This window comes from Scylla paramamosain, chromosome 14, assembly GCF_035594125.1.
Source record: "Scylla paramamosain isolate STU-SP2022 chromosome 14, ASM3559412v1, whole genome shotgun sequence".
NCBI lineage: Eukaryota > Metazoa > Arthropoda > Malacostraca > Decapoda > Portunidae > Scylla > Scylla paramamosain.
In genome coordinates this window covers 16,459,470-16,486,657 of record NC_087164.1, presented here as the reverse complement: position 1 = coordinate 16,486,657, position 27,188 = coordinate 16,459,470, and the positions used below count along the sequence as shown (strand labels likewise).

The 27,188-nt window shown below is 39.9% G+C and overlaps 1 protein-coding gene across 2 annotated transcripts in view; it reads right to left on the bottom strand.

Moving 5' to 3' along the window:
- LOC135106938 (peroxidase-like) overlaps positions 1-23,453 on the bottom strand; it is a 36,642-nt gene extending 13,189 nt beyond the window's left edge. The window contains exons 1-4 of one of the 2 annotated variants that reach the window (XM_064016389.1): positions 23,435-23,453; positions 18,569-18,674; positions 1,316-1,471; positions 633-792 (exon numbers count right to left, since the gene is read on the bottom strand). In XM_064016389.1, coding sequence (XP_063872459.1) covers positions 633-792; positions 1,316-1,450 — 295 coding nt within the window. In that variant the 5' untranslated portion in view covers positions 1,451-1,471; positions 18,569-18,674; positions 23,435-23,453. Of the gene's footprint in view, positions 1-632; positions 793-1,315; positions 1,472-18,568; positions 18,675-21,443; positions 21,465-23,434 lie in introns of those variants that run through there. The other variant, XM_064016390.1, reaches the window with a different exon arrangement.
- Positions 23,454-27,188: the final 3,735 nt, after the last annotated feature.

Below are 27,188 nucleotides of genomic sequence, written 5' to 3'. Positions count from 1 at the left end.
TCTAAGTGTAAAGGCTTTGTAAGAAGACCAGAAAGAGGTTGAAGAGATGATTAATAGTGTGTGAAATTCAAAGAAGTTGTGAGTGTGGGAGGGCATAAGAAAATAACAAAGAGCAGAGTAGGACATGTGAGAAGACCAGGAAGGTAAAGGGTGAATGATATACAAGTACAAAATAAAAGGAACATGAATGAGAATGATAGTCAGAATACATTCATGAGTAAAGAAAACTCTAATGAGTGTTTGAGGTAATATGAGGAATTTTGATGAAAAGGATCATAAGTATGTCAGTAGGAGCAAATGAATACATGAAAGTCGTATGGAGAATACAAGTTGGTATATAGAAGAGTACCATGATGTTTCTCTCTCTCTCTCTCTCTCTCTCTCTCTCTCTCTCTCTCTCTCTCTCTCTCTCTCTCTCTCTCTCTCTCACATTTATAAGGATGGGAAAGTAAAAAGATAGGATTAGAAAAATGTGTACATACTGTTGTACCTTGTATTTCTTATGATTCCTTATGAAGTTAGAAGCACAAACACTGAGCATGTGGTACAAACATTTTAAAAGAGAATGGACTTGAGGTATTCCAGGTCAGCAGAAGTAAGAACAACAGACAAGGTGTCGTTCTGATACTCACCCACAATTGGTTCCTTAGTGGGTGGGCAACAGACACCCTGCTGCTCGCTGCTGATGGTGCATGGGGAGCGGGACAGCTCAGCAATCTCTGCATAGAAGGTAGCGCACTTCAGTAACAGCCGGCAAGCGCCCTGCTGCCCATCATAAGTGGTACATGGGACCTGCACAGAAACAAAATCATTAGTGAAGTATCATATGAGCTTTCATTTTATTTTACTTTATTTATCATATTGATGTGGCATCAAAGGGCTTTTCTTGAAAATGTTGTCATAAAAAAATGTATAAGCATCTTTAACTGGTTTTAGAACTTACATCATATGCAACAAACTTGCATAAAATATTATAATTATACAGTCTAATATAACTATATGAAATAAATATCTTATACCACTGATATTGTCATCAACACTTTCTTATCAGCTGAATAATTTTTTTTTTTTACATTAGTAATCATCCTTGTGCTTACTAATTTGCACTCATGCATTGGAAATATTGTCAGCTATTATGAATACATGGTGATTCCTCTTAATTCATGATTTTTTTAAAATTCCTCTAGTTTCAGGTTTCTTTTGCCAAATAAGTAACATTCTCTGATAATCATTATTTTCTGAAGTTTTACCAGTTTTAGTCAAGTACTATTTTGTCTTTTCAGATCCAAAAAATCACATGTGGACCACCACTCACTTCAGGCCTCTGTGACTCCCTTGGGAAGAAGATTGCTGAGGAAGAGGTTCCACCTGGAGACTCTTCCCCGGGGAACATCACCTGGGCTGCTGCCAGGGTGACCGTCAGGGCCACGACACACACCTTTCCCAGCATGTTCCAGCCTCTTCTTGGTAACTGTGTGAAGGAAAAACACAATTATCACTACTACTACTACTACTTTGATATGAAAACTGTGATACAACCTTCATTGGTGGATATTCAAGGGCGTGTATTAAGGCAACAACACCAAGGAAAATGTACTCCATCCTATACGCTAGATGTGTGGCACTTCTCCATTACACTGTATGGGGACTATTATCTTTACTGGACCCTTTCTTTTGCTTCTTGTTGCCCTTTGCGGTAGCCTTTCTTTAATAGATAAAACTAAAAGAATTCAGATTCAAGACTCTTTAAAGAGTGTCACTTTAAATGGGCCATATTTTTAGCCCTACGCTGCAGTCTTTCTTACATAAAAAAAAAAAAAAAATCGGGTTCAAGACGGCGACTGGCTAGGTTTTTGTCTGCATAAAATAACTTAGGTAAAACAGAGCGTCCACCTTCCGCCTCTCCGCCCTTGTTAGCGTCATGTCAGAGTGAGGAGGTCGTTCACCTTGACGGGAGGAGGAAAGCAGCGTAACGTTGGTATTCCCTTGAGTCACAGTGCTTCAGTACCGGGTTTCCCGAAGCTTCAAATTGGTCTTCAACGGTTCACGCGTGACGCCGTGTTTACTGTACTGTATTTATTTATTTACTATCTATTGTTAATATGGAAAATAATAAATAGCCTTAATTTTTAATGATGGAATGAAAAAATAGTACTGCATAATTTCAGAGAGAGAGAGAGAGAGAGAGAGAGAGAGAGAGAGAGAGAGAGAGAGAGAGAGAGAGAGAGAGAGAGAGAGAGAGAGAGAGAGAGAGCTCAAATCTTATGGCGGGGCTGAGAAAATGTTACTTCCGGAATAGTGAGACGAAACTTATATTTGCAAAGTGGAGAGCAGGAAGGACGGAAGGAAGCGAGGCGGTGCGTGGTGCGTCCTCGAGATCGTGGCGGCGTCGGCGGCGACGGTTATGGTAGCGGCGAACTGGAGAGGCGGCGTGGGCGACAACCGAGTATTCTTTCTTCTGACAACATAACGACTATGGTAGGCAACCTTAATTACTACCTTCGTCTGCTGGCTTAACTGAAAGCCAATAATCCTGGAGCTGCACGTGGGATTTTGTGAATTCTACACATGAAGGGAACACAAATTCATTTACTCGTATGTATGGAAGCACAGAGGTCAGCCATATACAAAAGTGCTACTAGGAACTATGCACCAAATATACTCATGATGGTCTAGGGCGTATAGTTATGCACATGCAAAAGACAATTAATCCTCTTTTATCTATATTATTTCTTAAGTTCTTGGCCTCTTCTACCACACGTGGGAAAACAAGGAAAAATAAAGTAGCACTCACAAACATCTCAATTTGCAAATAAACGTATAAAAAAGAAAGTAGAAATACGACGAAAACAAAGACACATACAAACATAAAGTTAAGCACTCCGCCTCCACACACACAACGTTAGCCCTCGAATCTCCCACCCACCCAAACACACTTCTGAATCCCCGCATGGAACCATCACGGGGGGAAAACCAACCATAAGGATCTTGGGTAGGGACTTCCCACGTATTAACAAGGGGAGTACAGGGAAGCCACGTGGGAACAGAGTCTGTAATCACCGAGACCCAGGAAGCACTGAAGGTCTGCCTGCTTACTGCTCCACTGGGCCACAGCGAGAGGAGAGAAGAGACAGGAGAAGCGAGGGAAGGAAAGATAAGGAAAAGCGGAGAGAGAAAGACGAGTGGCGAGGGGTGGAAAGATAACGAAGAAAGGAATGAGAGACAAGAAGAGAGGCGAGGGATGAAAAGATAAGAAAGAAAAGAAAGAGAGAGAAGAGGAGTGGAAAGGGGGAATGGAAGGGAGACGAGGTACAAAAAAAAAAAAAATGCAGGATAAATTTGTGGAAAGGAGAGAAAAGACACGGAAAAATATAGTATACCGGTAATAAGTGTAGCATTACAACAACAAGAGAAAGAGAAGTGGAGAGAAGAATAAAAGTTAAGGAAAAACGAAATAAAGATAAGAAACGGAGGAAGAGAAACAAGAAAAAAAAATGATACAGTTAACGCTAGCAAAAGATTTGATAGATTTCAAGCAAAACGAGAGAAGGAAATATAAAGGAAGAGAAGGAATAAAAGGGCAGTAATAATAAACGTGAAGAACAGAGTATAGATATCAAAAGAATTGTTGAATTATATAGTTATCAATATTGTACAACATTGTAACGCCATTTAAAATTTTCACGGCTTGCAGAAAGATAATGACAGACTGAGAGACTGAGTGACTGACCCATCAAATGATAATGGACTATATTTTAACACTGTAGTGATATACGTAAGCCTTACTACACCTATAAATTTTGCATGACGGATAAGAATACTAGGAGGAGGAGGAGGAGGAGGAGGAGGAGGAGGAGGAGGAGGAGGAGGAAGAACACCGACATCACTTCATAATAAAACGAAAGAAGTTTTAAAATTTTACAACTCAACATCACATCACTGACATACTGCCATTCTTGTAACGCCTTACTGATATGTGGCCGCGTGTAAGGCTTCGCGGAAATTATCCTTGAAAATACTTAAGCTCAAATCCCACGTTCGAGACTCGCTCTTGACCCACCAGTGTCCTCACCATCACGAACTGGTGAAGTCCCAAGAACACGCAACGCAACACAAAAGGAACCGAATACAATAACATGTGATTATCTTGCAGAGAGAGAGAGAGAGAGAGAGAGAGAGAGAGAGAGAGAGAGAGAGAGAGAGAGAGAGAGAGAGAGAGAGAGAGAGAGAGAGGGTAAGAAAACCTTGAGATTTGTAAAATATGCAGCATAACGCGAAAGCAAAAAGCAAAAAAAAAAAAAAAAACGCTAATGGGAAGAAAATATGAAGATGAAGTGACAAAGTCGAGACGCGAGAGGGACTGAGGCTGGAGACTAGAGACGGGAAGCTGAGAAGGCGTGAGGAGGGAGGATGGAAGGAGGCGGGGCAAGGTGGGGATGGGTCATAAGAGGAAAGAAGGAAGGTGCGGCTCTTACCTAGAGGAACATTACGTAAGAACCACATTTTACCTTCCCGGCCATCCTGACTTGTCATTACTAGTGTGTTGGGGAAGGGAGAAGGGAAGGAAGGAGAGTGATATGAATAGCAGAAAGATACGTTAGGAGTGTTTTGATTACTCGTGGAGAGAGAGAGAGAGAGAGAGAGAGAGAGAGAGGGGGTGGTGGGTGGGGACGAAGCGTGAAAGGACAAAATGTGGTTAAAGTTGTGATCTTAAAATTAATAAACATGAATTTAATAAAAGATAGAGAGGAAAGAGGCAAAATAAAAGGAAGAGAAAGAATGCGATGAACACAAGAAAACTAACAAAAACAACAATAATAATAATAATAATAATAATAATAATAATAATAATAATAATATGAGGAAGAAAATTAAGAAAATGAGCAGTTGGAGGAGGAGGAGTAGGAGGAGCAGCAGCAGCAGAGTCGCCAGGTGAATATTGGGAAATCCAGCCACGAACCAACAACACCGCGGCGTCATGTTTAAAGCGCGGCGCAGAATCCTGTCTGACTATACGAGTACCACCACCCTCCCTCTCCCTCTCAATTCCTCCTACTCATCGCCTTCCATACTTCTTAATCTGTTAATAACACCATCACCACCATAACATCACCTGCTAATCTAACACTTACATCTTTACATCACCACTACTAGCTCCACCACTTCCGTCACCTTCATCCTCACCACTCCTACCTTCACTCACCACAACCTTCTCTGCAAACAACTTAATAACCACGTACAACAACCACCACCACCACCACTACCACCAACACAGTCAAAAGTGTATACGATTCTACGATATAGCAAAGGCTTCTCCCGATGTTCAGAAAGGGAGGTGTTAAGTAATACCACGCAAAATTAACTTATAGCGTGGATTTGTGGATTTGTCAGGCTACAAGGTCACAGCTTACCGCCTTACGTGCCTTACCCATTCTCTGCTAGGTGATTAGGGGGATGCAATGTGACCGGAAACAAGGCAGAACTGTCTACATTTATGGATGAGGTTGATAGATGTTAGTTGGTGGGTATGTTTCGTGCAAGGACTGTCACATGGTTTAATGGCTCCTTGCAGCTTCCTTGTTTTCTAATGTTCTTATGTCTCCTGCCACTGTAACGACCTTCACCCAAACAACTGAGGATCCTTTGCACCGTCACCGTCATCACCATTACATGACATCCTAAATCCATACACCACCACCACCACCGCCACCAATAACAACACCACAACTATGACCTTCACCACCACCACCACCGCCGCCATCTACCTTTTGCTATAAACATAACTTCTTGGTTTAATCACGCTGGCAATTCGTACAATACATTTTGAGACAATAATATTATTCTTAGAAAAGCTGTACAACTTTTTAAAACTGACGAGATGTATTAATAAAAGAAAGAGCGTTCCAGCAACAAATATTCAATTCTACTAGTGTCACTTCAAATCATATAAACATAACTTCTTGGTTTGATCACGGTGACAATCAGTACAATACATTTAGAAGTAGTTATACGATTCTCACATGTTACTCATCTTTTTAAAACTGAGATACATCCATAAAAGAAAGACAGTTCGAGTAACAAATACGTGAGTCTGCTGGTATCACTTCAAGTCAAAAGACAATGAGGTTCAGGGAGTACATTGTAAGGATAACACTGCGGAAAGTTGAACATAAGACTTTAACCTTCTCGTTCTTAAACACGTCCATGTACTCTTTCCATTCACCACTATTCCGGCACGAGGGCAGCGTATGGGTAATACAAATTATTCATCTACTCAACACAGATGCATACGTAGACAATGGATGAATCTTAAGTGTGTGGACAGATTCTCATGCTTCCTGAGGCTGTACTGAAGATGTGTGACACTTTAGGGACCAAATGGTATGAAAAAAAAGTGACTTGAGGACTACAAGACTTCAATACCTAGCGCTTCAGTAGAGAATGACACACACACACACCGGTTTTAGAAAGTGCCTTGTTATATCAATGCGCAATTAAGTTTTAGCGCAGCTGATGTTCATATATTTTATTTTTCCCAGGATGTACTTGAGACAGACAGAGAGAGAGAGAGAGAGAGAGAGAGAGAGAGAGAGAGAGAGAGAGAGAGAGAGAGAGAGAGAGAGAGAGAGAGAGAGAATGAGTTACCTCTTTGGTCTTTGTTCATACGGTCAATCCTGAAAAGCAAATCAAATAACTGCTACTGTAAAACGCTAAAGGAAGTAACATCTAAAATCCATCTGCATATCTCATCAGACCGGTGCTGTGGTAGGATGTGCGTGCTGGGTGTCATCTAACATCAACGGAAGGAAATGAAGCTCTTTACACACTATATTTTCAGATCTTCTCCTTTACGCTAACTGCCAGTCCAGTCACGCGATGTTTTGACGTGTAGTTTGTTCGGGTGCGAGTGAACGAGTATAACTGCGGATAAAAGCTTACTCAAGAGAGGGAGGAAAAAAAATCATTTACGAGTTTAAAAATCGATTGAATATAATAATTACAGTATATATCTTGTGAAGTCTATTGGCGATTCAAGAGAACGTGTTTCTTATCAGACTGTTTAAAGCAGGTCGACCGGAAGAATTTCTCTTTTATTAAGGCCTTACCTTACATACAGGTATATGGTTCCTGATAAAACGGCCATGACGCCCTAGACTCTTGTCAGGGCCAAAGTACTACAGGCCAATAGAGAGTAAACATCGTGCACATTTTTTTTTTTTGTCTCCTAAATAAGCGATTTCCTGTGCAGATGGGTGAGAGACCGCCGCTCTCACCAATGTTTCGCTCATTGAGGCCTTTGTGGGATACCATAGCGTAAATGTGTCCTGCCGCTAGAGGTCAGGATACTTTCTCTTTCCTCTGAATGGGTACCTTTGAGCAGCACCGAGCAGCGTGTCGGGAAGCCTACCTTTCCCCGACGGCTTGCCTTGTGGCGCCACCGCATCATCACAATAAATCTGCCAGCCACGAACCTTAACTCCAATATCGTTTTAGTGTGACTCAGCGAATGCAGGCGAACGTATTCCGGTAAAAAAATGGTTTTGGACAGGAAACAATGTTGTATAACGTATGGTGTGTGATAGGAGTGATGACAATGGTTGGCTGCCAATAAGTGACTGGCTTCTGTGACAGGGTGTGCGTGCAGTGCAGTGTCATCTAGTGTGAACAGGAGGAAATGAGGCTCTTCAACACATCATACTTTCAGACCTTCTCAACGCTTCTCAGTGCTTCGTTTCATACAAGACCACTGTATAACACCACTGCAGATTTCTGTGACGGTATACATGCAGTCATCTAGTATCAAGAGAAGGAAATAAGACTTAACACAACATACATTCAGATCTTCCCAATGCATCTCAGTGCTTAGTTTCATTATAACAACACTGCTGGAGGAGTTACCCTTCTATGTACAAACTTATTTGATGTCCTACTTCGTCTTATATAAAATCACTACAGACTTGTTGGCAGAAAGGACACAGAGGAGGCGTTACCCTTATAAATGAAGACACGTGTGATGAGTTATTATATGAGAAGCAATTATTCTCTTACATTAATTTATCGAAGATTGAAGGAAGAAAGGTAGTGCGATGCAATGTGATCTATCTTCATTGCGATCAACCTTCAGCGTTAATAATCATTAGCGTCATGGCGTGCACACTACAGACTTCCCTGCCCTCACTTAAGATTCATACCTCACACCTTCTCCCTCACTACCTCGCACCCACTACCATAAACAGCTGCACTATCTCTGGGGTCGTAAAATGTGCTCGGTTGACTTGCTCTATCCCTGAAACTTAAATGAGGACATAAGTGATGGTGCAGTACACACGTATTTGAGCGCTCTCTCGCTCTCACTCTTTTGCTTTCTCGCTCTCGTTTTCCCTTTTCTCGCTCTCATTTTCCCTTTCTGTCTCTCCCTTTCCCTTTCCCTTTCTCTCTCTCTCTCTCTCTCTCTCTCTCTCTCTCTCTCTCTCCTTCTCTCTCTCTCCTCTCCTCTCTCTCTCTCTCTCTCTCTCTAGTCGGTGAAGTCTAATTGATTTCTCTATCATACCCTATTGACTATTGACGTACGTGAGTTGCAGATACGAGTGGCGGATACTCCTTAGTGTTGTGCCTGACGGGTGGGCCAAGGACGTGCTGTTCACGCCATGGCGCACCCCGCCCTTACACGCCCACTCCAACCAACTTCACTCCGCGCTTGGCTTCAGGATTTAACTTATCTTTAACTTAACTTTACTCCGTGGACTGACTGACTGTTTTCATTCCTTCTGACATAACAGGGAGAAAGTGCGGAAATAAATAAGTAAATAAATATCACACAAAGTAAGTAAATAAATGAATAAGTAAATAAAAAATAAGAACCATGTGGAAAAAAAAAATATAGCGGTTCCTCAAAACACGCTTCTTTCAGATTCCCAAGATGGAAGTATGAAGCAAAAAGTGAAAACAAAAACTTACTCTGGATAAAAAGAAGTAAAAGAGCCTTAATTCCTACTTCCTCTGGCAAAAAAAAAAAAAAAAAAATAAATAAAAAAATACCGCAAATATGAATAGGTGAAAAATAAAGGAAAAAAACAAATAAGAATAACTGAGTCTAGCAGGACCGGTTTGGCCAGACAGGCAGCGCAGGTCCGGTTGTCTATATTTCAGAGGAGTGTAGGACCTTGCAAGACACAAACCACACTGGATATGGTTATTAGTGCATGCCGTCTGCTCTGTCGACACTTCACAATCCTTCATTCTTTGTTAATTACTCGTCACGTCGCCATTGTTGTGTTGTCATTACTTACTGGAGAGGTCGAGTCTTTCCAGCGTGTTTAATACCTTCTATTTGTACTTCCCAACCAGGGCCGGTCTTACGAGTGGTATCTATGTAAGCCACTAGGGGGTATAATATCTGGTGGTTGATGCAAAGAGCCTTGTTTGAATTCCGGGTAATATGTGTGTGTGTGTGTGTGTGTGTGTGTGTGTGTGTGTGTGTGTGTGTGTGTGTGTGTGTGTGTGTGTGTGTGTACATACTGCCTGTGTCGTAATCTCTCTCTGGACATCCTGGATCCACTCCCTTTCCCGTGAACGTCGAGCGCTTCCCAGAATCAGTTCGGCGGAAAAAAACGCGCTACTGGACTGGGGCGAGTGAAAAGGTGATGCCGGGAGCTAAAGGTCGCACGCGAGGGTTGGCGTGGTGAAGAGACGCAAGGACACCAAGTGGGGGGTCGTGATGAGGGAGTTAATTTCTAGGGAGCTCTTCCACGTCATTCGATAAAAGGAATCGTCTCCTGTTCGTGAGCTGAGAGTTTCGAAGTAATGCATCGTTATGGATTCGTGGATCGTGAGATTGTGAGTAACGCATCACATCACCGAGTAAGAAAGAAGAGTTCTGGTTTGGTAAGATCGTGAGTTTCGAGGTAACTTTTCACGTCATCGGCATATATGGGAACTAATCGTCTTGAGTTGGTGGATGGAAAATGTAGAGGGGCGTCTGTTCCTTACTTCATACTATTTTTCTCATATTTATATATATATATCTAACTTTTCTTAATCAGTTTTCCCTCTAATCTTTATCCTTGTGAATCTACTTAAACTTTAATTCAAAACATTCGATCATATACTATCATCCTCATCCTTGAATCCATCTGACTTTCTCTCAGTTATCATACACAACCTCTCATCCTCATAAATTTGGACAAGTTTCAGTAATACTGGTAATACTTGATCTAATTCAGCGATATCATTCTTCCGTATCATCCAGCAGTGCGCATCCCTTTCCCATGACGGCGAATATCTACGAGCTTCATGAAAACTAGTAAAACAGCATGACTTCAAAACACAGGCAAGATAATAAAGGTGGCTGTGGCTGCACGAATGGGATAGACAAAAATAAATAAATGAAGATAAAACTACATTATTAAGATAGTGTATCCCGAGGCTCAAATGTGACAGTAAAAGCAGACGTGTGTTGAAAGTACTAGACACGCGATGTCTCAAGGTTCAGTTCCAGCTCTCCTTGTTTCTGAATCCGTGGTAGATGGATAAGAGTTCAGTTTATACCGAAGTTCAGGGGTGACAAAATAAACAGGTGTGTGTTGAAAGTACTTGACACGCGATACCTTGAGGCTCAGTTCCAGCTCTCCTTGCTTCTAAATCCGTGTGGATGGATAAGAGATTCTTCACGCGGAATATTAAATGCTGAGTGCAAAACGAAAGACAAACCACCTGGATTTCTGCGCAAACGTAAATTAAATCGTTTACTGAACCCCGGGGAAAAAGAAGAGATTGTACGTAAAGAAAAAAAAAGACTATATAAGCGTGGGATATACATAAAAGTACGTTAAAGCATGATGAAAGATAAATAACAATAGAGAATACAACTAAGGTTTAATTAATTACTGACACGGGAGATGAATGCCAAATGAGAATACGTAAAAAAAAAAAATAAAATAAATAAACTTAATCTGCATAAAAAAAAAAAAAATCTAACCAAAGACAAAATACTTCACAATGAATAAGAAATAAAACGCACCGAAATTACCACCATCTCCTCACTAACCTTTATTCCCACACCATCTTCAATTATTTCGCACGCTTCGCCCATGAACTTGGCAAGACGTGATGGCAGATGAGCGGCAGGTAAGATGGGATGATAAAAGATCTGAGGCGTCGTGATCAGCGCTTTTTTCTTCACTCTGGCCTGTCCTCTACCACCACCACCATTACTATCTCTAATATCCAGAAATTACCATCACGCAGTCTTCTCTCACTTCTCTTTACGTTATACCAGTGATAATTTACGCAATATAATAATTATACTTTAAAATTACAGGAAAGGAGAGAGAGAGAGAGAGAGAGAGAGAGAGAGAGAGAGAGAGAGAGAGAGAGAGAGAGAGAGAGAGAGAGAGAGAGAGAGAGAGAGAGAGAGAGAGAGAGAGAGAGAGAGAGAGAGAGAATGTTGCAATATGACCTTCAGTTTACCTCTGAGGGAGAACGACTTCAATTTTCTTTTTTCCTTTTTATTCCTATAGAGAGCAATGACAAGGGCGCCACAGTGCAACACGCGGGCACCAAAGAAGAAGGATGCAGCAACGTACAAGACAAGTAGTGAATGAATTATAAGGAGAAGAAGAGGACACAGTTCAATACTATCGCGGGAAATAATTAACATGTATTATTAGTCTATTTTTTTTTTATTGAAATTCAGAACCTTGTGAAATTTGTCTCCAGTGGTTAAAAAACGTTCATCTCGACTACTTTTTCCAGGATATTGAGCAATATTGCATACTTGTTTCTCTCTCTCTCTCTCTCTCTCTCTCTCTCTCTCTCTCTCTCTCTCTCTCTCTCTCTCCTCTCTCATCTCTCTCTCTCTCTCTCTCTCTTAGTCATACTGTAGGTTTAAACATGCATCCAGTGCTTTATTGATGAACTATTATTTTTGCCTCAGCAGCAGCAGGGTGCCACTGCCATGAATAAGAACGGGAAATATAAACAAAAGTTACAAGGGAAGACGCTCGCTCTTTGACATAGAGCTCAAGTGCATAACTGTATAGGGAGAATTTCAACATAGGATAAAGAGAAACTACTTAGTATCCAAACCACGTCTCCCTTGACGACCTCTTTTCCATTCAAGCCACGTTTCTGATCGTGGTTGCGTAACAACACGCATGCAGCACACTATATAATACTGCTCAGTGACCGCTATTGCTATGTAGCTCCTAATTATAGTCTGCTCATTTAGACTTCAGCAAAATAAAGTGCACGACCCTTAAAACATACTAGATGAAACTATTATAATAAACATCAAACATTTCTATCGGTAAGTTTGGGTTACTATGCGAGTACAGTGCTCATGATTAGTATGTTTGGCGCGAGATTACGGCAATTACCTTCTGATGACGATTTCGTCAAAACAGAACAGTGGAAATGCCGCCAACCTTCGTACTGGCACTTTTACTACATTGAAATTCTGTCCAATTGGTCAATTCGTCATAAAGAAAAAAGTCTTTCGAGAAGAATTTCCCATCAAATGCATGAAGGAACGGCAGCTATGAGGCAAATGCTCCCTGTGTGATACCGATTCAACAATGACACCATAACCATTCTACACTTTTTTTCCGCAACTTCCGTATTTTATCTTTTTTTTTTTTTTTTTTCCACCTCACCGCTATCGCATATCCAGAGTTTCACATCCTTACTGTATTTACCGCAACAACGAGACCACGACGCTTCCGTGCACCCAATGCCTTCCTGCATGTCTAGCCTCATTTCCAGACGTAAGATACGCTTCATTGCTCATGCAGCAAGCAAGCACGCGCGCGCGCGCGCGCGCACGCACACACACACACACACACACACACACACACACACACACACACACACACACACACACACACACACACACACACACAAAGAATTTCGACTTATTAAAACAAAAGTGTGGAAGGATAAACAGAGAGAGAGAGAGAGAGAGAGAGAGAGAGAGAGAGAGAGAGAGAGAGAGAGAATTTTCCTTCATTAGTCCAACAAGCACGCAGGTGACCTTTAAATGTTATAGTATACAGTACTTTTCTTTCCGCCTGTGCTTTGTAACAGTACAGTGATGAGTATCTAGTATTTTCGCACTGCAGGAAGTCCTAGAGCTTTAAGTCGTATATCTTCTGGGTTAAATAAACTGTGCTTCGTAATACGTTCCTGTGATTTAAATTTTTAGCTCATTAATACAACGTTGGCCATTCATCTTACTGTTTCTCACATGCACACACTTAGCGGTAACAGCTTTCGCAACAGATGCAAGGATGTGCTGACCATGGTGCAGTTCATAGTTCCTGCCTGCTCGCCCAGAGCTACCTCCACTCCTACCTTCACTTCCCTGCCCTCCCTCGTAAGGTCATCGACACTAGGTATACCATCATGTCTCTCTTGACCTTGGCGGGATAAGGTCCTCATAAAAGCGGACCTTCTCTATTTCCCTCCGAGCATTGAAGAGTAAGTATGATAAGTAAATGTCCATAACCTCCCATGATCTACCATGAAATGGTAGATTTTATATATATATATATATATATATATATATATATATATATATATATATATATATATATATATATATATATATATATATATATATATATATATAACGTTGGAAATCTGGAAAAACGTTCTGCATACAATTTTGGAGGGGAAGGGAAAGGGAATAGCAAAGTTCAAGGGCTAGCGTTTCTAATCCCATTGATAAAATTTTTGAAGTGGACAGAATAAAATACAGGTCGTTAAGGAATTTGAAAAAAAAGTGTAATTGTCGTCTAGGATCTTGAAGAAAAGCGTAGTGCATAAAGTATGGAAGGAAGAAACATAAATAGCCAGGAAAGGTGAACAAAAAGTATATATTGTCCGTGAAAGTCAGGAGTCATCGTGTCTCCATTAATGCTGATGAATGCCGTGGAAGGAATACAAAGAAAGAGAGGTGGTGGTGTTGCAACATACGAAAAAAAAAAAAATTAAGAAACAAAAAGAAACAATGCCTATTGGAAGAGAAGTCTGTATTTTCTGTTGCCTTATTGATATAAAACATCATATCGTACGAGGAGAGATTATATAGAAAAACAGTTTTGTTGCTCGTATAAGAAGTTAGTATTACCTGTCGCTGTGAGGCAAATAAAATAGTCCGGGGAAGTGTGAAGTGAGTATTAAGCTGCGGAGGGGAACATGAAAAGACAATACAGAGTGTGAAAAGACTGTACCGAGTGTTAAAAAAAAAAAAAAAAACTGATAAAGGGAAATTATGAAATGTTTTCTCCGTCAATGAAACAAAATTAACCTTGGAAAATATAGACCTTGAAAAAGAGTAAAGGAGTAATTAAACGCTGGAAGAACACACCCACACTCACCCATTTATCCACCCATCCACCCACACCCCACACACACAAGATAAGATGGCTGACCGAAACAGCGTTCAGTTTATCTTTACGTACCTTACTATTTATCAACCCGATCCACCCATTAATCGCTATACTCCGCCCACGCCACCCGCCGGGCATCACCGAGTGGCTTACCATTAACTACATGAACTGGGAGATTCTTATATGGCAGCGTGTATCTTTCCTGGGTGAGGGATGCAAGCGAAAAAGAAGGCCCGATCGAGTCTCGCCATAATAAAACCGAGGAATGCACAGAGTAAAAAAAAAAAAAAAAAGACGAAAAACAGTTGGGAAATTTCTTGCAGGTCACCACAAGGTCATTATGAAAAACGTTCCCTGTCTGGTGTAATGGTATAGCCGAAGGATGCCTTTGGGATACACCTCGCCTGACACTAAACAGCAAGCTGGGTTCGGTGCTGCGAGAGACGAAGAAAATACAAAGTAGGAAGGACTCGGTGAACGTGCAGGCTGAGGTAAAGAGGCCTTGGAGGTGATGTGAAGGCGCCGGTTGGGAAAGATGAGGAAAAAGGAGTATTGAGATGAACGAGGGAAGAAAGCGAATGAGAGGGAGTAGAAAAGAGAGAGAAAAAAAAGAACAAAAACAAAAATGGCAAGGCAATAAAAAAAGACAGGAATTACACCAAAAGTCCAAGATATTCGCTCATTACAACCACACCAACTGGATAAACAAAAAAAAAAAAAAAAAAAGGAAAGTCTTATTTTCCAAACAAACGATATACGCAGAAAGAAAGCTTGCACTCTGCAAGAATATAAATTGTCTTGTGTGTGTGTGAATGTTAACAGCAATCAGTGAAGTGTTTGAAAATCTTAACAGAACTCTTAAGGGAAAAGATGTAACCATACGCGGTCCTGCAAACGTAATAATATATTCTAAAAACGTTTGTATATCCATAAAAAAAGGAAAAAACGCTTGTAAATCCACAGAATAAAGGAAAGAGAGGAAAACTTTCTTTAATAATGCCCATTAAAAAAAGGCACGTGTGAATGAGTATGCACATATGCCTGCAGAGCGTTTCAGCGGGGTGGGATCAGGTAAAACAAGAAACAGGTAAGTAGGTAACATGTATACGAGTGTGCGCGCAAAATCCCATATACCGAAAAAGAGGAAAGGGGAATAAAAAACTATGATACATTAATATTTCCTACCCTAACTATTCCTATCAATAAATAAGAAACTCAGTAAATATCATGTATGCGTGTGCGCGTGCAAAATTTCGTATACCGGAGACTTGGGCGTCGGGATGGTAGTGATCTAAGAGTTGCGGCGCCTCCCACCTCTCGCCGAGTGTCTGACCTTCACACTCCGCAAAACAAAACAAGTTCCCGAAAGTCATCTTGGCTCATAGTAAGGTATCGTTCCTGGAAATATGAATAGGTTAGGTGTATATTTTTTCTTTTCTTTTTCTTTTCTGTTTTTCTTTCGTTCGTTCTTTTCATTACTTCGGCCATGCTGAGATACCTTGTATGACGTAACTATTGTCTTTCTGTATGTTGTTTATACTATCTTTTTTTTTTCTATCTATTTTATTTGGCCATCCCGAGGTGACCTGTATGTTCTTGTATGTTATGTATACTTTGTGTTTTTTTTTAACTTGTCGAATTCTTAAACATATGCCTAAGATCCCATTGGTAATCATATAAACAAAACTTTCTTTTTAATTTAACAATTTATACGAGTTATACTGTACTCTTTCTCTCTCCCTCTCCTCCTCTCTAACTCCCTCTGTTCTCTTCACTGTGTTCCACCCTGATTTATGACCAACATACCAGCGCTGCCATTTTTATCATCACGAACATAGTCATCTCCTTCATTCTTTCCTTGCCATCTGTTTACACAAGAAAGACGCCACAAAGACAATGGTGAAGATGAAATGAAAAGAAACAGCAAGAGATGAAAAAAAAAGGATGTCTTAAGATCTTAAACTAGCACGTACACCATTATTAGAACGTTGAACCCTTGAAAAAAAAGAAAAAAAGAAAAATAATCAAATACTAAAAAAAAGGTGAAGATGAAAAGAAAAGATTGAAAAGAAAGGAAAAAATAACAAAAGTTCCCGAGAGTCATCTTGGCTTATAGTAAGGTGTTGTTCCTGGAAATATGAATAAGTTAGGTGTATATTTTTCTTTTCTTTTCTGCTTTTTTTTTTTTCGTTCGTCCTTTTCATTATTTTGGCCATGCTGAGATACCTTGTATGACGTAACTGTTGTCTTGTCTATGTGTATTTCTGTATGTTGTGTATACTACCTTTCTTTTCTTTCTTTTCCTCACGTTAACTACCACATGGATCATTATTAGAATCTTGAACCCTAAAAAAAAAAAAAAAGATAAAGAAATACAACATTCAACAAAGGTAGAGATGAAAAAAAAGGAAAAAACTTAAACTTAACAAAGGAGCGTATTCGAAAAAAAATTAACCAGCAAAAAAAAAAAAAAATAAATAAATAAATAAAAAAAAAAATAAAAATAAATAATAAAAAAAAAATCTTTTCTTTTCACCAGCTGATCCTACCTCTTGCCTCCTTCGCAACAGGCAAGCAGATGATTACATACCCAACAACTCAAGTCAAAGAACAGGATAATTATATCTTCTTTCCTTCCTAATGTTGTTATTTCTTCCTTGTTCCTCAGTTCCCTTGCTCAGTGCGTTAAGTAAAAGTCTCAACAATTTTTTCTCCCTTTCCCCAAGCTACTACTGTCTGTTTCTTCTTGTTAATTCCATCAGGTAAAGAAAGCAGTCAACGATTTGATCTTCATTCCCTCTAACAGTAGTCAGTCATGTCTTAACACCTATGTTGCGCCTTGTTTTTCTCTGCAGCGTCTCAGGGACAAACAAGAACCAATGGTGTATCTCGGTGAAGGGATGCGGTTTCTTACGTGCCTCCAACTGTTTCCATTATTGCCTGCGTACCTGACCTATTTATACGTCTGTCTGTATCTAACTGCCTGAGAGAGTCAAAAGAAATATACTTAAACATGACCGACTCTCTCTTGTCTTTTTAAGCTGCAGAATATTTACATAGCTACTGGACGGTCTCATAAAGGGTGAGTCATCATTGAATACAAAGCGACACAAGACTAACATTGAATACAAAGCGACACAAGACTAAACGCACGTAAAAAAATATATATACTGGTAAAGAAAGAAAAGAAAGTTAGCAACGAGTCAGAGGCCAAGGACGACAGGTTATATAAATGAAAGCTGGCATTTTTTTTTTCAAAAGTTCAAAATTTTATCCTGTTCTGCATTACCAAGGACATATGGTAATTAATCTCTCTCTCTCTCTCTCTCTCTCTCTCTCTCTCTCTCTCTCTCTCTCTCTCTCTCTCTCTCTCTCAATAGCGCTTGTCTGAATCATGGAACGTAAAGCAGGATTAAAAAATTATACGATTTGAAGAAAACTTGAGAGAGAGAGAGAGAGAGAGAGAGAGAGAGAGAGAGAGAGAGAGAGAGAGAGAGAGAGGAGAGAGAGAGAGAGAGAGAGAGAGAGAGAGAGAGGAGAGAGAGAGAGAGAGAGAGAGAGAGAGAGAGAGAGAGAGAGAGACGAGACCACCTAAATACCACCAGGATTACAACAGCGCACATAAACTTTGAACTTGAACCTGTCAAAAGAAAGTGGCAATGGACGTGTGTGCTGTGCTATATCTGTCCCATGCCACTTAGTTCGCGGCGTGTTGTGGTGCCGCTCCACATTATATTATGACTTCTTGGCTATATGTGTACGTTTCTTCCCTTTACGTCCTTGGAAATGAAGACAATAAACAGAATCTGAGTATCCTTGACCCACCGAGTGAAGCGGTGGGAGGTGTCTCATAATTTGCATACATATATCTAACAGGAATTCTCGCAGATGTGAACAGACTCGAATTTATAGTGAAATATTATTGTAGTATTGGTTAAATGACATACGGTGCTGCATGCAAATACTCATGCACATACTACACACAAAGCTAAGGCGCGCACACACACACACACACACACACACACACAGAGGTAGGCGTGGCTGGAGGAAAATCCACACAGCTTACAAACATCGCAAGCTTCACTTATACTAAAACATGCAACTAAAACAAAGATGCAAGTAGAATAACCACACCTCTCTTCTACATGGTGACAGTGAAGGAAGGCAGAGTAGCTTACCGTGGCTGGCTGAGGATGGCAGTCACCGCGTCCTCACCTGGCGAGCGGTGAGAACAGACTGTCTCCTTGGCGTTCTGCCGCCTCCTACCTCGTCACGCTCAGATAACTGCCAGCGGATGGGAGAAAGAGAAGTGGGGGTATAAATTATCCTGCAGGGCTCAGGTACAAGCACACGCAATGACAGGAGTAATGCGCAAGGGCGAGGGATAGGTTATGTTATGATGGTGTGGTGAGCTTAAGGTGTAGAGGTGTGCTTGGGAGAAGGGCAGTAAGGAAGGGAAGAAGAGGAAGAGAAAGTGATGGGAGATACTGGGACAGGATTTTCATGGGATTCACGCTCGATTGGGCAACACAACACCTCAGCTGAATATTACAATACACTCCACACAGAAATGTTATCTTGACTCATTAAGCTGGAGAAATAGACTGTGGTGTGTGTGTGTGTGTGGTGGTGTGTGTGTGTGTGTGTGTGGTGTGTGTGTGTGTGTGTGTGTGTGTGTGTGTGATCTTTACGATGTTGTGTTTCTTATTCTAGAGAGAGAGAGAGAGAGAGAGAGAGAGAGAGAGAGAGAGAGAGAGAGAGAGAGAGAGAGGGAGAGAGAGAGAGGAGAGAGAGAGAGAGAGAGACGCAAGGAAACTGGATGAAACAAAAATAGTACGGGAAGGAATAACAAAAGAAAGGAAGGAAGGAAAGACACAACAGAACAAGAGATAAAGTAACTTATGAATTAACTAATGAAAATGTAACAAAATAAAAAATCGATGAATAGAAAAGAAAATGAATACTGATATAAATGAATGGCTGATGCCTTTCTGAGAGATGCAAAAATAAATCGAAAGTTGACGGAAGGAATAAAATAATGTAAAGCTGGACCAACGAGACATACACACACACACACACACACACACACACACACACCAAAAACAAGTGATACCTGGTACTGGGTATTGCGCACGCCAGCCAGTTTTTGCGTTGGCAGGTTCCGGGTGTTAATCAAAGCAGCGCAAAGGAAAGACAGAGCTTATGACGAAGGCAAACAAGGAATGGAAGGAGAAAATTGATTAAGTCAATGAAAGGTAGGCGAGGAGTAAGAGGAGTTGAAAAGAAGATGCAATGAAAGAAGAAATTAATTAACGGAAAGAAAACGGGGAGAAATAAAGGACAGGAGGTAGGATGAAGGAGTTGAAGTTGAGATTATTGTAAAAGAAGTAGATATTATTGTGTAAAGAAAGAAAGGCATAAGAAAAGATGCATATACTAAAATGGGGAAGGAAGAAAGAATGAAGAGAAAGGATAGGAAAATAGTTTACAGATCGTTCTCAATAAATTACGGTTTCCTAGTTTGTTTTCTTGACATATGAATTTCTTTCCTTATTTCTTTATCTGACTATAGATCCACCCTCTCTCTCTCTCTCTCTCTCTCTCCTCTCTCTCTCTCTCTCTCTCCTCTCTCTCTCTCTCTCTCTCCCTCTCTCTCTCTAGAATGAGAAACAACTTCGTAAAGATCAAAGGTTCAATATTTCTATATAGCACCTCATTACAACATTTCCTCTTTGCCTTCACACTCTCATCTGGTGCAGCTATGAGGTGAATAATCCCTCCATGTTCTGAGATGAAACTTCAGATAAGAGCTGAGGTGATCACGGAAGCAAACCCATACTTTTAAAACGTTTCAGTGCTCCATCTTGACTACTTTTAAGTGTGTCTAATGAAAGTTAGCGTTATTTCCAAGAGTGCTTGATTTTTAGTGATAATCTAACAAGGATTCTGCACCATCGGCTGGAAAAGAAAAACAATAATAACAACAACTATAAGAATTCAATAACACATCTTTGTAATCTTTGAAAATAGTTTTGTTGAGAGAGGAAGGCGCTTAAGAATACAGGCCGTGAGTTAGTGATTCATGGTGCGTTAAGACAACAAGCATGTGAGAGGACAGTGAATGAGCCGGACTGCACCTGTGGAAGTGAAGCCGGATGAGCGATAAACGTGTCTCCCTCTGTTCGTCCGCCTCTCAAGGTCACAACCTCCTCGCACCTGTCACGTCGTTACTATTAACTGGTTGTTCTTTGTTTATCCTATTTGTTACGTTTTTTTTTTCTTTTCTTTATTACTTTTCTTTATCAATTTCTTGTTGCTTTATTATTCTTATTGCTTTGATCTCAGTTCCCTATTCTCTTTATGCAATTTCTTACATGAATTATTATTATTTCTTTTATTTTTAATCTCAAATCATTTTTTTAACCTTTTACCTCGTTTGCTTAACATTTTCACTACTAACATCTGACCCATGAAATATATCAATGGTCTATTTTCTTATTCATCCGCAAGAAGTATCTTTAACGGCTTTAATAAACATATGATTTTAATTTTCACTTCATCAGACTTCTAACGGCAATATCAATATCAACCAATAATTCAATAACCTTCTCACACACAGACCAGGGATTCGAACCCTACAACTAATCCACTCGACACCTCCTCCTAGTCGATCTTTCCTGAACGTTATCTCAAGGAGCCTCACACTCGCGGGTCTCGACCCTACTACACGCTGAGGACACACATATTGTCACTGCATCGATAATTTCTTGCCGAGTAAGCATTTCCTGCTCACCTTACCAGCGTCGCGGGAAGTGAGGCGTGTCATGGAACGCCTCTGCATAAAGGAGGCGCAAAAAAACATTCGTCATTGTCTAAAAGTCGAGGCCGTTTTTCTCACATCAGTCGCTCCCTTCATCCTTTCATGACCGACACGCCGCCCGGATGTGTACGTGCATCCTGTGTATGTGTGTGTGTGTGTGAGGAGTTCATGTTTCTCTGTAAAAGCAAATAAACAACCACTCGTATTACTGTGAAAGGTTCCGTCAGGATTACCTTATCATTTAGCGGCAGCGAGTTGAAGGTGAAGTGTAAACAAGAGGCGGGGATGTGGAAGAGCGCGGGTTCGCCCTCCTCCTGTCCTTACTGTGGCAGCAACAGGGGTAGTGGTGATGGAAATTTATATTCTTTTAAATCTCTTTCAGAAGCGCACTATCATTACTTTATTTGTCGCTTTTACCTTTTCTACTGTTTCTTTTAATTTTCTCTCTCCTCCGCTGATTCACAGTCGAGTTAATTGTCAAGTATTTTCCTTCTTTCATTCATTACTTAAGACCACCAAATGTTAACGTATATTTATTTCTCAAACGCATAGATAAAATATAAAAATGCAAGAGAAAAAATATAAAGACTGCAGCAATGCGTCACCAAGAAACTCCTCCCAGCCGAGACAAAAGAGAAAGAAAAAACATTCAGAGCGACGCGCATCGCGACGCCTCCACGGAAGTCTGGAGGGAATCCTTACACGGGGTGCTCGGGTGTGAAGGAAGGAGTACGTGCGTGGGAGGCGCAAACACAGGCGCAGACACGGCCCAAACGATGGTTAAGAAGAGTTACTGTATAGTTTATAGAAGCACGCACGGTATTTTTTATATGCTTTAAGATTACTTGGCATCGGTTCACGCTCCACATTAACTGTCGTAAACAAGCATACAAATAACGCTTGTGTTAGTGCGATACATATTATTAGAAAAAAAAATCCAGTATTAACCCTTTAACTAGTATGGCATTTCTTGAGTGTCGAATGACATGACTAAGACGAGTAATCGGATGGTTCAAATGTATTCGAGCACGAGGCTTCTTTCTTGATCGGTAGAATAATTTAACGTTACGCAAATGACATAAGTGTTATTGTCAGTCATATTGTACTGCATTCTACAGGTTTCCAATGCAAGTGTGGATAAATTAGTTTGCAGTCGTTTCCTGGTAAGGGGAGAAGCAAATTGTAATATCATAATGAGACGTTTGATCTTATCCTCCATAATGTCATAATGAGTTTCGGTAACCGTTCCTCTTCGTGTTATTGACAGATTCTTATAACCATGAAACTGGTAATAATGAAACAGCTCACTAGTGCCCTAAATATCGCCTAACCTCATCCAGAAATATACGCGTGAAATGTTCAATAAACTGCAGTGCAAAGTGATATGACGAGAGCATAACTAACACCACGGCAGTATTTATGTAGCACACTCGCAGACAGGATCAATCACCTATCATTCTCTGCCTCGTGTGTTTGGCTGGCTCATCACGGGGCGCTGCTTTTAAGTTATAATGAAGGTAGGAAAGGAGATGATCTGTGGAAGAAAGAAAAAGGAAGAAAACATCATAATAATCATAATACAGTCAATAACCGTCTATACGAGCTACTCTTGTAATACATCTCACTTACAGTTCACGCAAGTTTCTCCACTGTACGGTATACGATGGATATTTTTAACGAAATTTTCAGAGACAGATGCCTTTATCATTGCCATATTAAAAGAAAAAATAAAAATTTTCGTCCACTATTCGTAATTAGCTTAAAAGACGTCCCCTTCAAAGTTTTACCCACAATCCTATCTGCGATTGTACTTCCTAAAGCACTACTGTGACCGGTTCGACAAGCTACCAGCGCCAGTGAGAGGCAGGTGGCTTGGTAATCGGATAAACCCAACACCTCTTCAAGCTGTGCCTAAACTTGGGGAAAAAGAAGGAGAGAGAGTAGAATATTCCATTCTGCTGCTACACGTCTTTTTGTGATGTTTACGAAGGGACCAAATATTAAACTACCTTGATTCCATTCATAATTTACCATAAAAACGAAAGTACTATAAATTCATTGTCTCTCTGGAAGTGTATATTGCTATATTTTTTTGTATAATTTTTGTATGATACAAGTGGTTTCCACTCTGACTTCTAATAATACCTACCTGGTTCTCAATAAGTGACGGGGGATCGGAAGGCGTAAAAAAGAAAAGACCGGGTGTGCAGGAACCAACACTCACTTCGCCTCACACACAAAAAGCTGTCGCGTCTCTATACGTGGCTATGTGTGTGTGTGTGTCGTGTGGAGAGGGTGACGTTGCGCATGGTGAAACTGCGCGATGCTTCGATTCTCTCGTAGAAGCTGCTTCAGAGAGAGAGAGAGAGAGAGAGAGAGAGAGAGAGAGAGAGAGAGAGAGAGAGGAATTTTTCCTACAAATGAAGGGGTCATAGATAAGGCTTAATGTGATCTGTGGCCCGTCAGTATTTTCTTTGTGTTCGTTTCCTAATGACGCTACACACACACACACACACACACACACACACACACACACACACTTCTTCAAAGTCAATGCAAGTACCATTGCGCATCGTGATACTGTACGATGCTTCGATTCTCTAGTCGAAGATGCTTCTGAAAGATTCGGTAACAGAAAGAGGGAGAGAGAGAGAGAGAGAGAGGAGAGAGAGAGAGAGAGAGAGCAAATTTTTGATGAATTTATTACGCCTAAATGGCGTCATTTCAATACAAAAAGTAACCATAATATCTAAAAGTATTCTAACAGGTTGATAATTGAATACACAGCAGTCAGGTGGTACATTAAGGGATAATGAATTAAAAGACTAACTACGCAGGCCAGCCCAGCGGCACCACCAAAACGTGGCATGTGCGTGCACGGAACGACAACTTCGTCGAGGCGATTTTTTTGTTTTTGTTTTGAATGTAACTTATGCAGAATAATAACAACATTGTGGCAAAGTAGGAACTAGATACATAAAATAAATAAATAAAAAAAAAAAGACAGCCACGCCAAACAAGCTTTACTCTTTAATCGCTTTACTCATAATATTCATTGGTAACTTTTGATAGAGCGGTAATCTTTGGAATTTCGTTAATTTTCTTACGTATTCTCGATCCATTTGCGTTGAATTACCTTGGTTTTATGCGTAAATATGGTCTTATTATTGTGAAAGCTGGAAGGAGAGAGATGGACAGACCTATTGGTGCTTTTAATAGATACAGATTTGTGCATTCCTAAGGTAAAGATGATGGTGGGGCGGTACAGGAAAGAAATATGCACATGTATGTTGTGTGTAATGTATAATTAGCCTTTTTATTTGAATAGCTGAGGATATAGAACATTTATCTAACATTCTGACATCTCTCTCTCTCTCTCTCTCTCCTCTCTCTCTCTCTCTCTCTCTCTCTCTCTCTCTCTCTCCTTTTAAATAGGCCGGGACTAAGTAATCTTATGATATGAAAGAGGGGAGAAAAAATGACAGGCGGAAAGAAAGTCGAATATCCTGACTTCTTTAATCTCCTAATCAGAAAACTAAAGTTGCCGGACCATGAGAGAGAGAGAGAGAGAGAGAGAGAGAGAGAGAGAGAGAGAGAGAGAGAGAGAGAGAGAGAGAGAGAGAGAGAACCGGCGATGAAGTTGAGCGTCTGCTGATGTTTTTATCACAAGTCTTATCAACGAGGAACCACGTCTCTTAATTAACACCACTGACATAGCCAACAACACCACACGTACTTTAAAGGGGATAATGGACTTATTTCTGTAAAAAGATTCCTGAGAGGACCCCTATCCTGCGCATACCCACTCCAGGGAAAACGGGGGTCAAGTCAATGCTTTATCAACGGAGGGGATACAATAAAGGTGAGGTAAGCAAAGATCTCAGGGTCAGTAATCACTATTGGGCGATAAACAATGGGTTCAAGATTGATAAATAACGATAAAAAAGAGATAGGAAGAAAATTATTCTCAAATAGAGTAGTAGATGAATGGAACAGGCTCAGTAATCAGGTTATTAGTGCCTATTTAGAGTTTTAAACGATTAGACATATATATGGAGGAGGATGGTACTGAGAAATAGGTAGCTATGTTTCGCACAGGGACTGCCACATATAGGCCAGACTTTTCTCAGCTTCCCTTATTTTCTTATGCTCTTATGAATCACAATATAAATGAAACAGAGGGTAGGGGCGGCTGTCATTATAACTGTGTTGAACAAGACATCTCAGTGGTAATAGAATAACATAATCATTCGTGCGTACTAGTAAGGATGACTCTGCTGCAACATATGTAGCGTTCTGTATAAAAAGCAAGCACACCAAGAGCATTCATGTACATTATACTAAGACGAGGAGAGGAAGAATGTAAATGATACAAAGCTACATTAGTCTACCATATTATTAGACAAGTTTTTTGTGAGCGAGGTACGCTTTCTATCAACATAAGCAAGGCATCCCTAACTCTGATATACTGGTATTTAACAATGATTTCCGTAACATAATGCTACTCAAGTGGCGATTCATGCTTTTATTATAGTAGTGTCTTGAGAGAGAGAGAGAGAGAGAGAGAGAGAGAGAGAGAGAGAGAGAGAGAGAGAGAGAGACGTACTATAAACCTGATACATAAACACGGGAAACATTATGAATTTATCATATTAAATAATGACATAATAAAAAAAAAAAAAAAAAAAAAAAAAAAAATTATATATATATATATATATATATATATATATATATATATATATATATATATATAATATATATATATATATATATATATATATATATATATATATATATATATATATATATATATATATATATATATATATATATATATATATATATATATATATATATATATATTAAATGAACTAAAGTACCTGTTACCTCATTTTGAAATTTTATTGATATTTTCCTCTCGTGGCGATGAGTCAGCAATGATGTGCTTGTTTGGAGTTCTGAAATAATACGTGTGTAAATAATAATAATACGAGTGTAGGTAGCAGTAGTTGATAAAGAGATAGATGGACAGACAGACAAGCAGATAGAGAGAAAGAAAGCTAAGTAAATAGACAGACAGCCAGACTGATTTATAGATTAATTTTGGCTTCACAAGAGCAAGAACACAAGGACATAAAAAAAATAAAATAAAAGCGGAGACTACAAAAGGACATCTAACATAGAGAATGACGAAAACAAACTTACAGGAAAAAGAATAAACAGTCAAAATGCGAAATAAAAAGGAAATATAAACCTTAACATACTCGTGTACATGTAGAAAAAAAAAAAAAAAAACACGAAAACAAGACAAGACTATACGGTGATAAGTAACGTGGGTAGAACTCCGATTGATCTCTTAATTGGGATTCGACGCAATAGTATTATTTGAGTAACTTTCCTCCAGCTACTAGTACGCATGTCCTCTCTCGCTCACTGAGAACTCAAAACAAAGAATCTAATGAATTTTCATGGGTTATGAAAAAAAGTAATATCTAGAGGTAAGCCAAGATCTCAGGGTCAGTAATCAACATAGGGGAATATATAACGAATTCAGGTTTCATAAATATCGATAAAAAAGAGATAGGAAGAAAACTGATTCACTCTTCCAGGATAAACCCTTCCTCCCCACACTCACTCTCTCTTTAAGAACGTCGTTAAATAAAGGAAGGTGCGAGAACCCATCAGTTGTACACGAGGCAGTCCTTGAATTAAACATACCTACATTATTATTTTTTCAACCTATCATCCAGTCCATAAATTTGTTTATTCTTCTTCTAAAATTCCTATTCACCGGGTACTAGCAGCGTGATTATTGAGTTTATTTCATTGTCACCCTTTTTCAATACCTGTTTCTTACCATTTATGATTTATTTACCTCGAATGAAGTAGATCAATCTCTCTCTCTCTCTCTCTCTCTCTCTCTCTCTCTCTCTCTCTCTCTCTCTCTCTCTCTCTCTCTCTCTCTCTCTAAGGTAAAA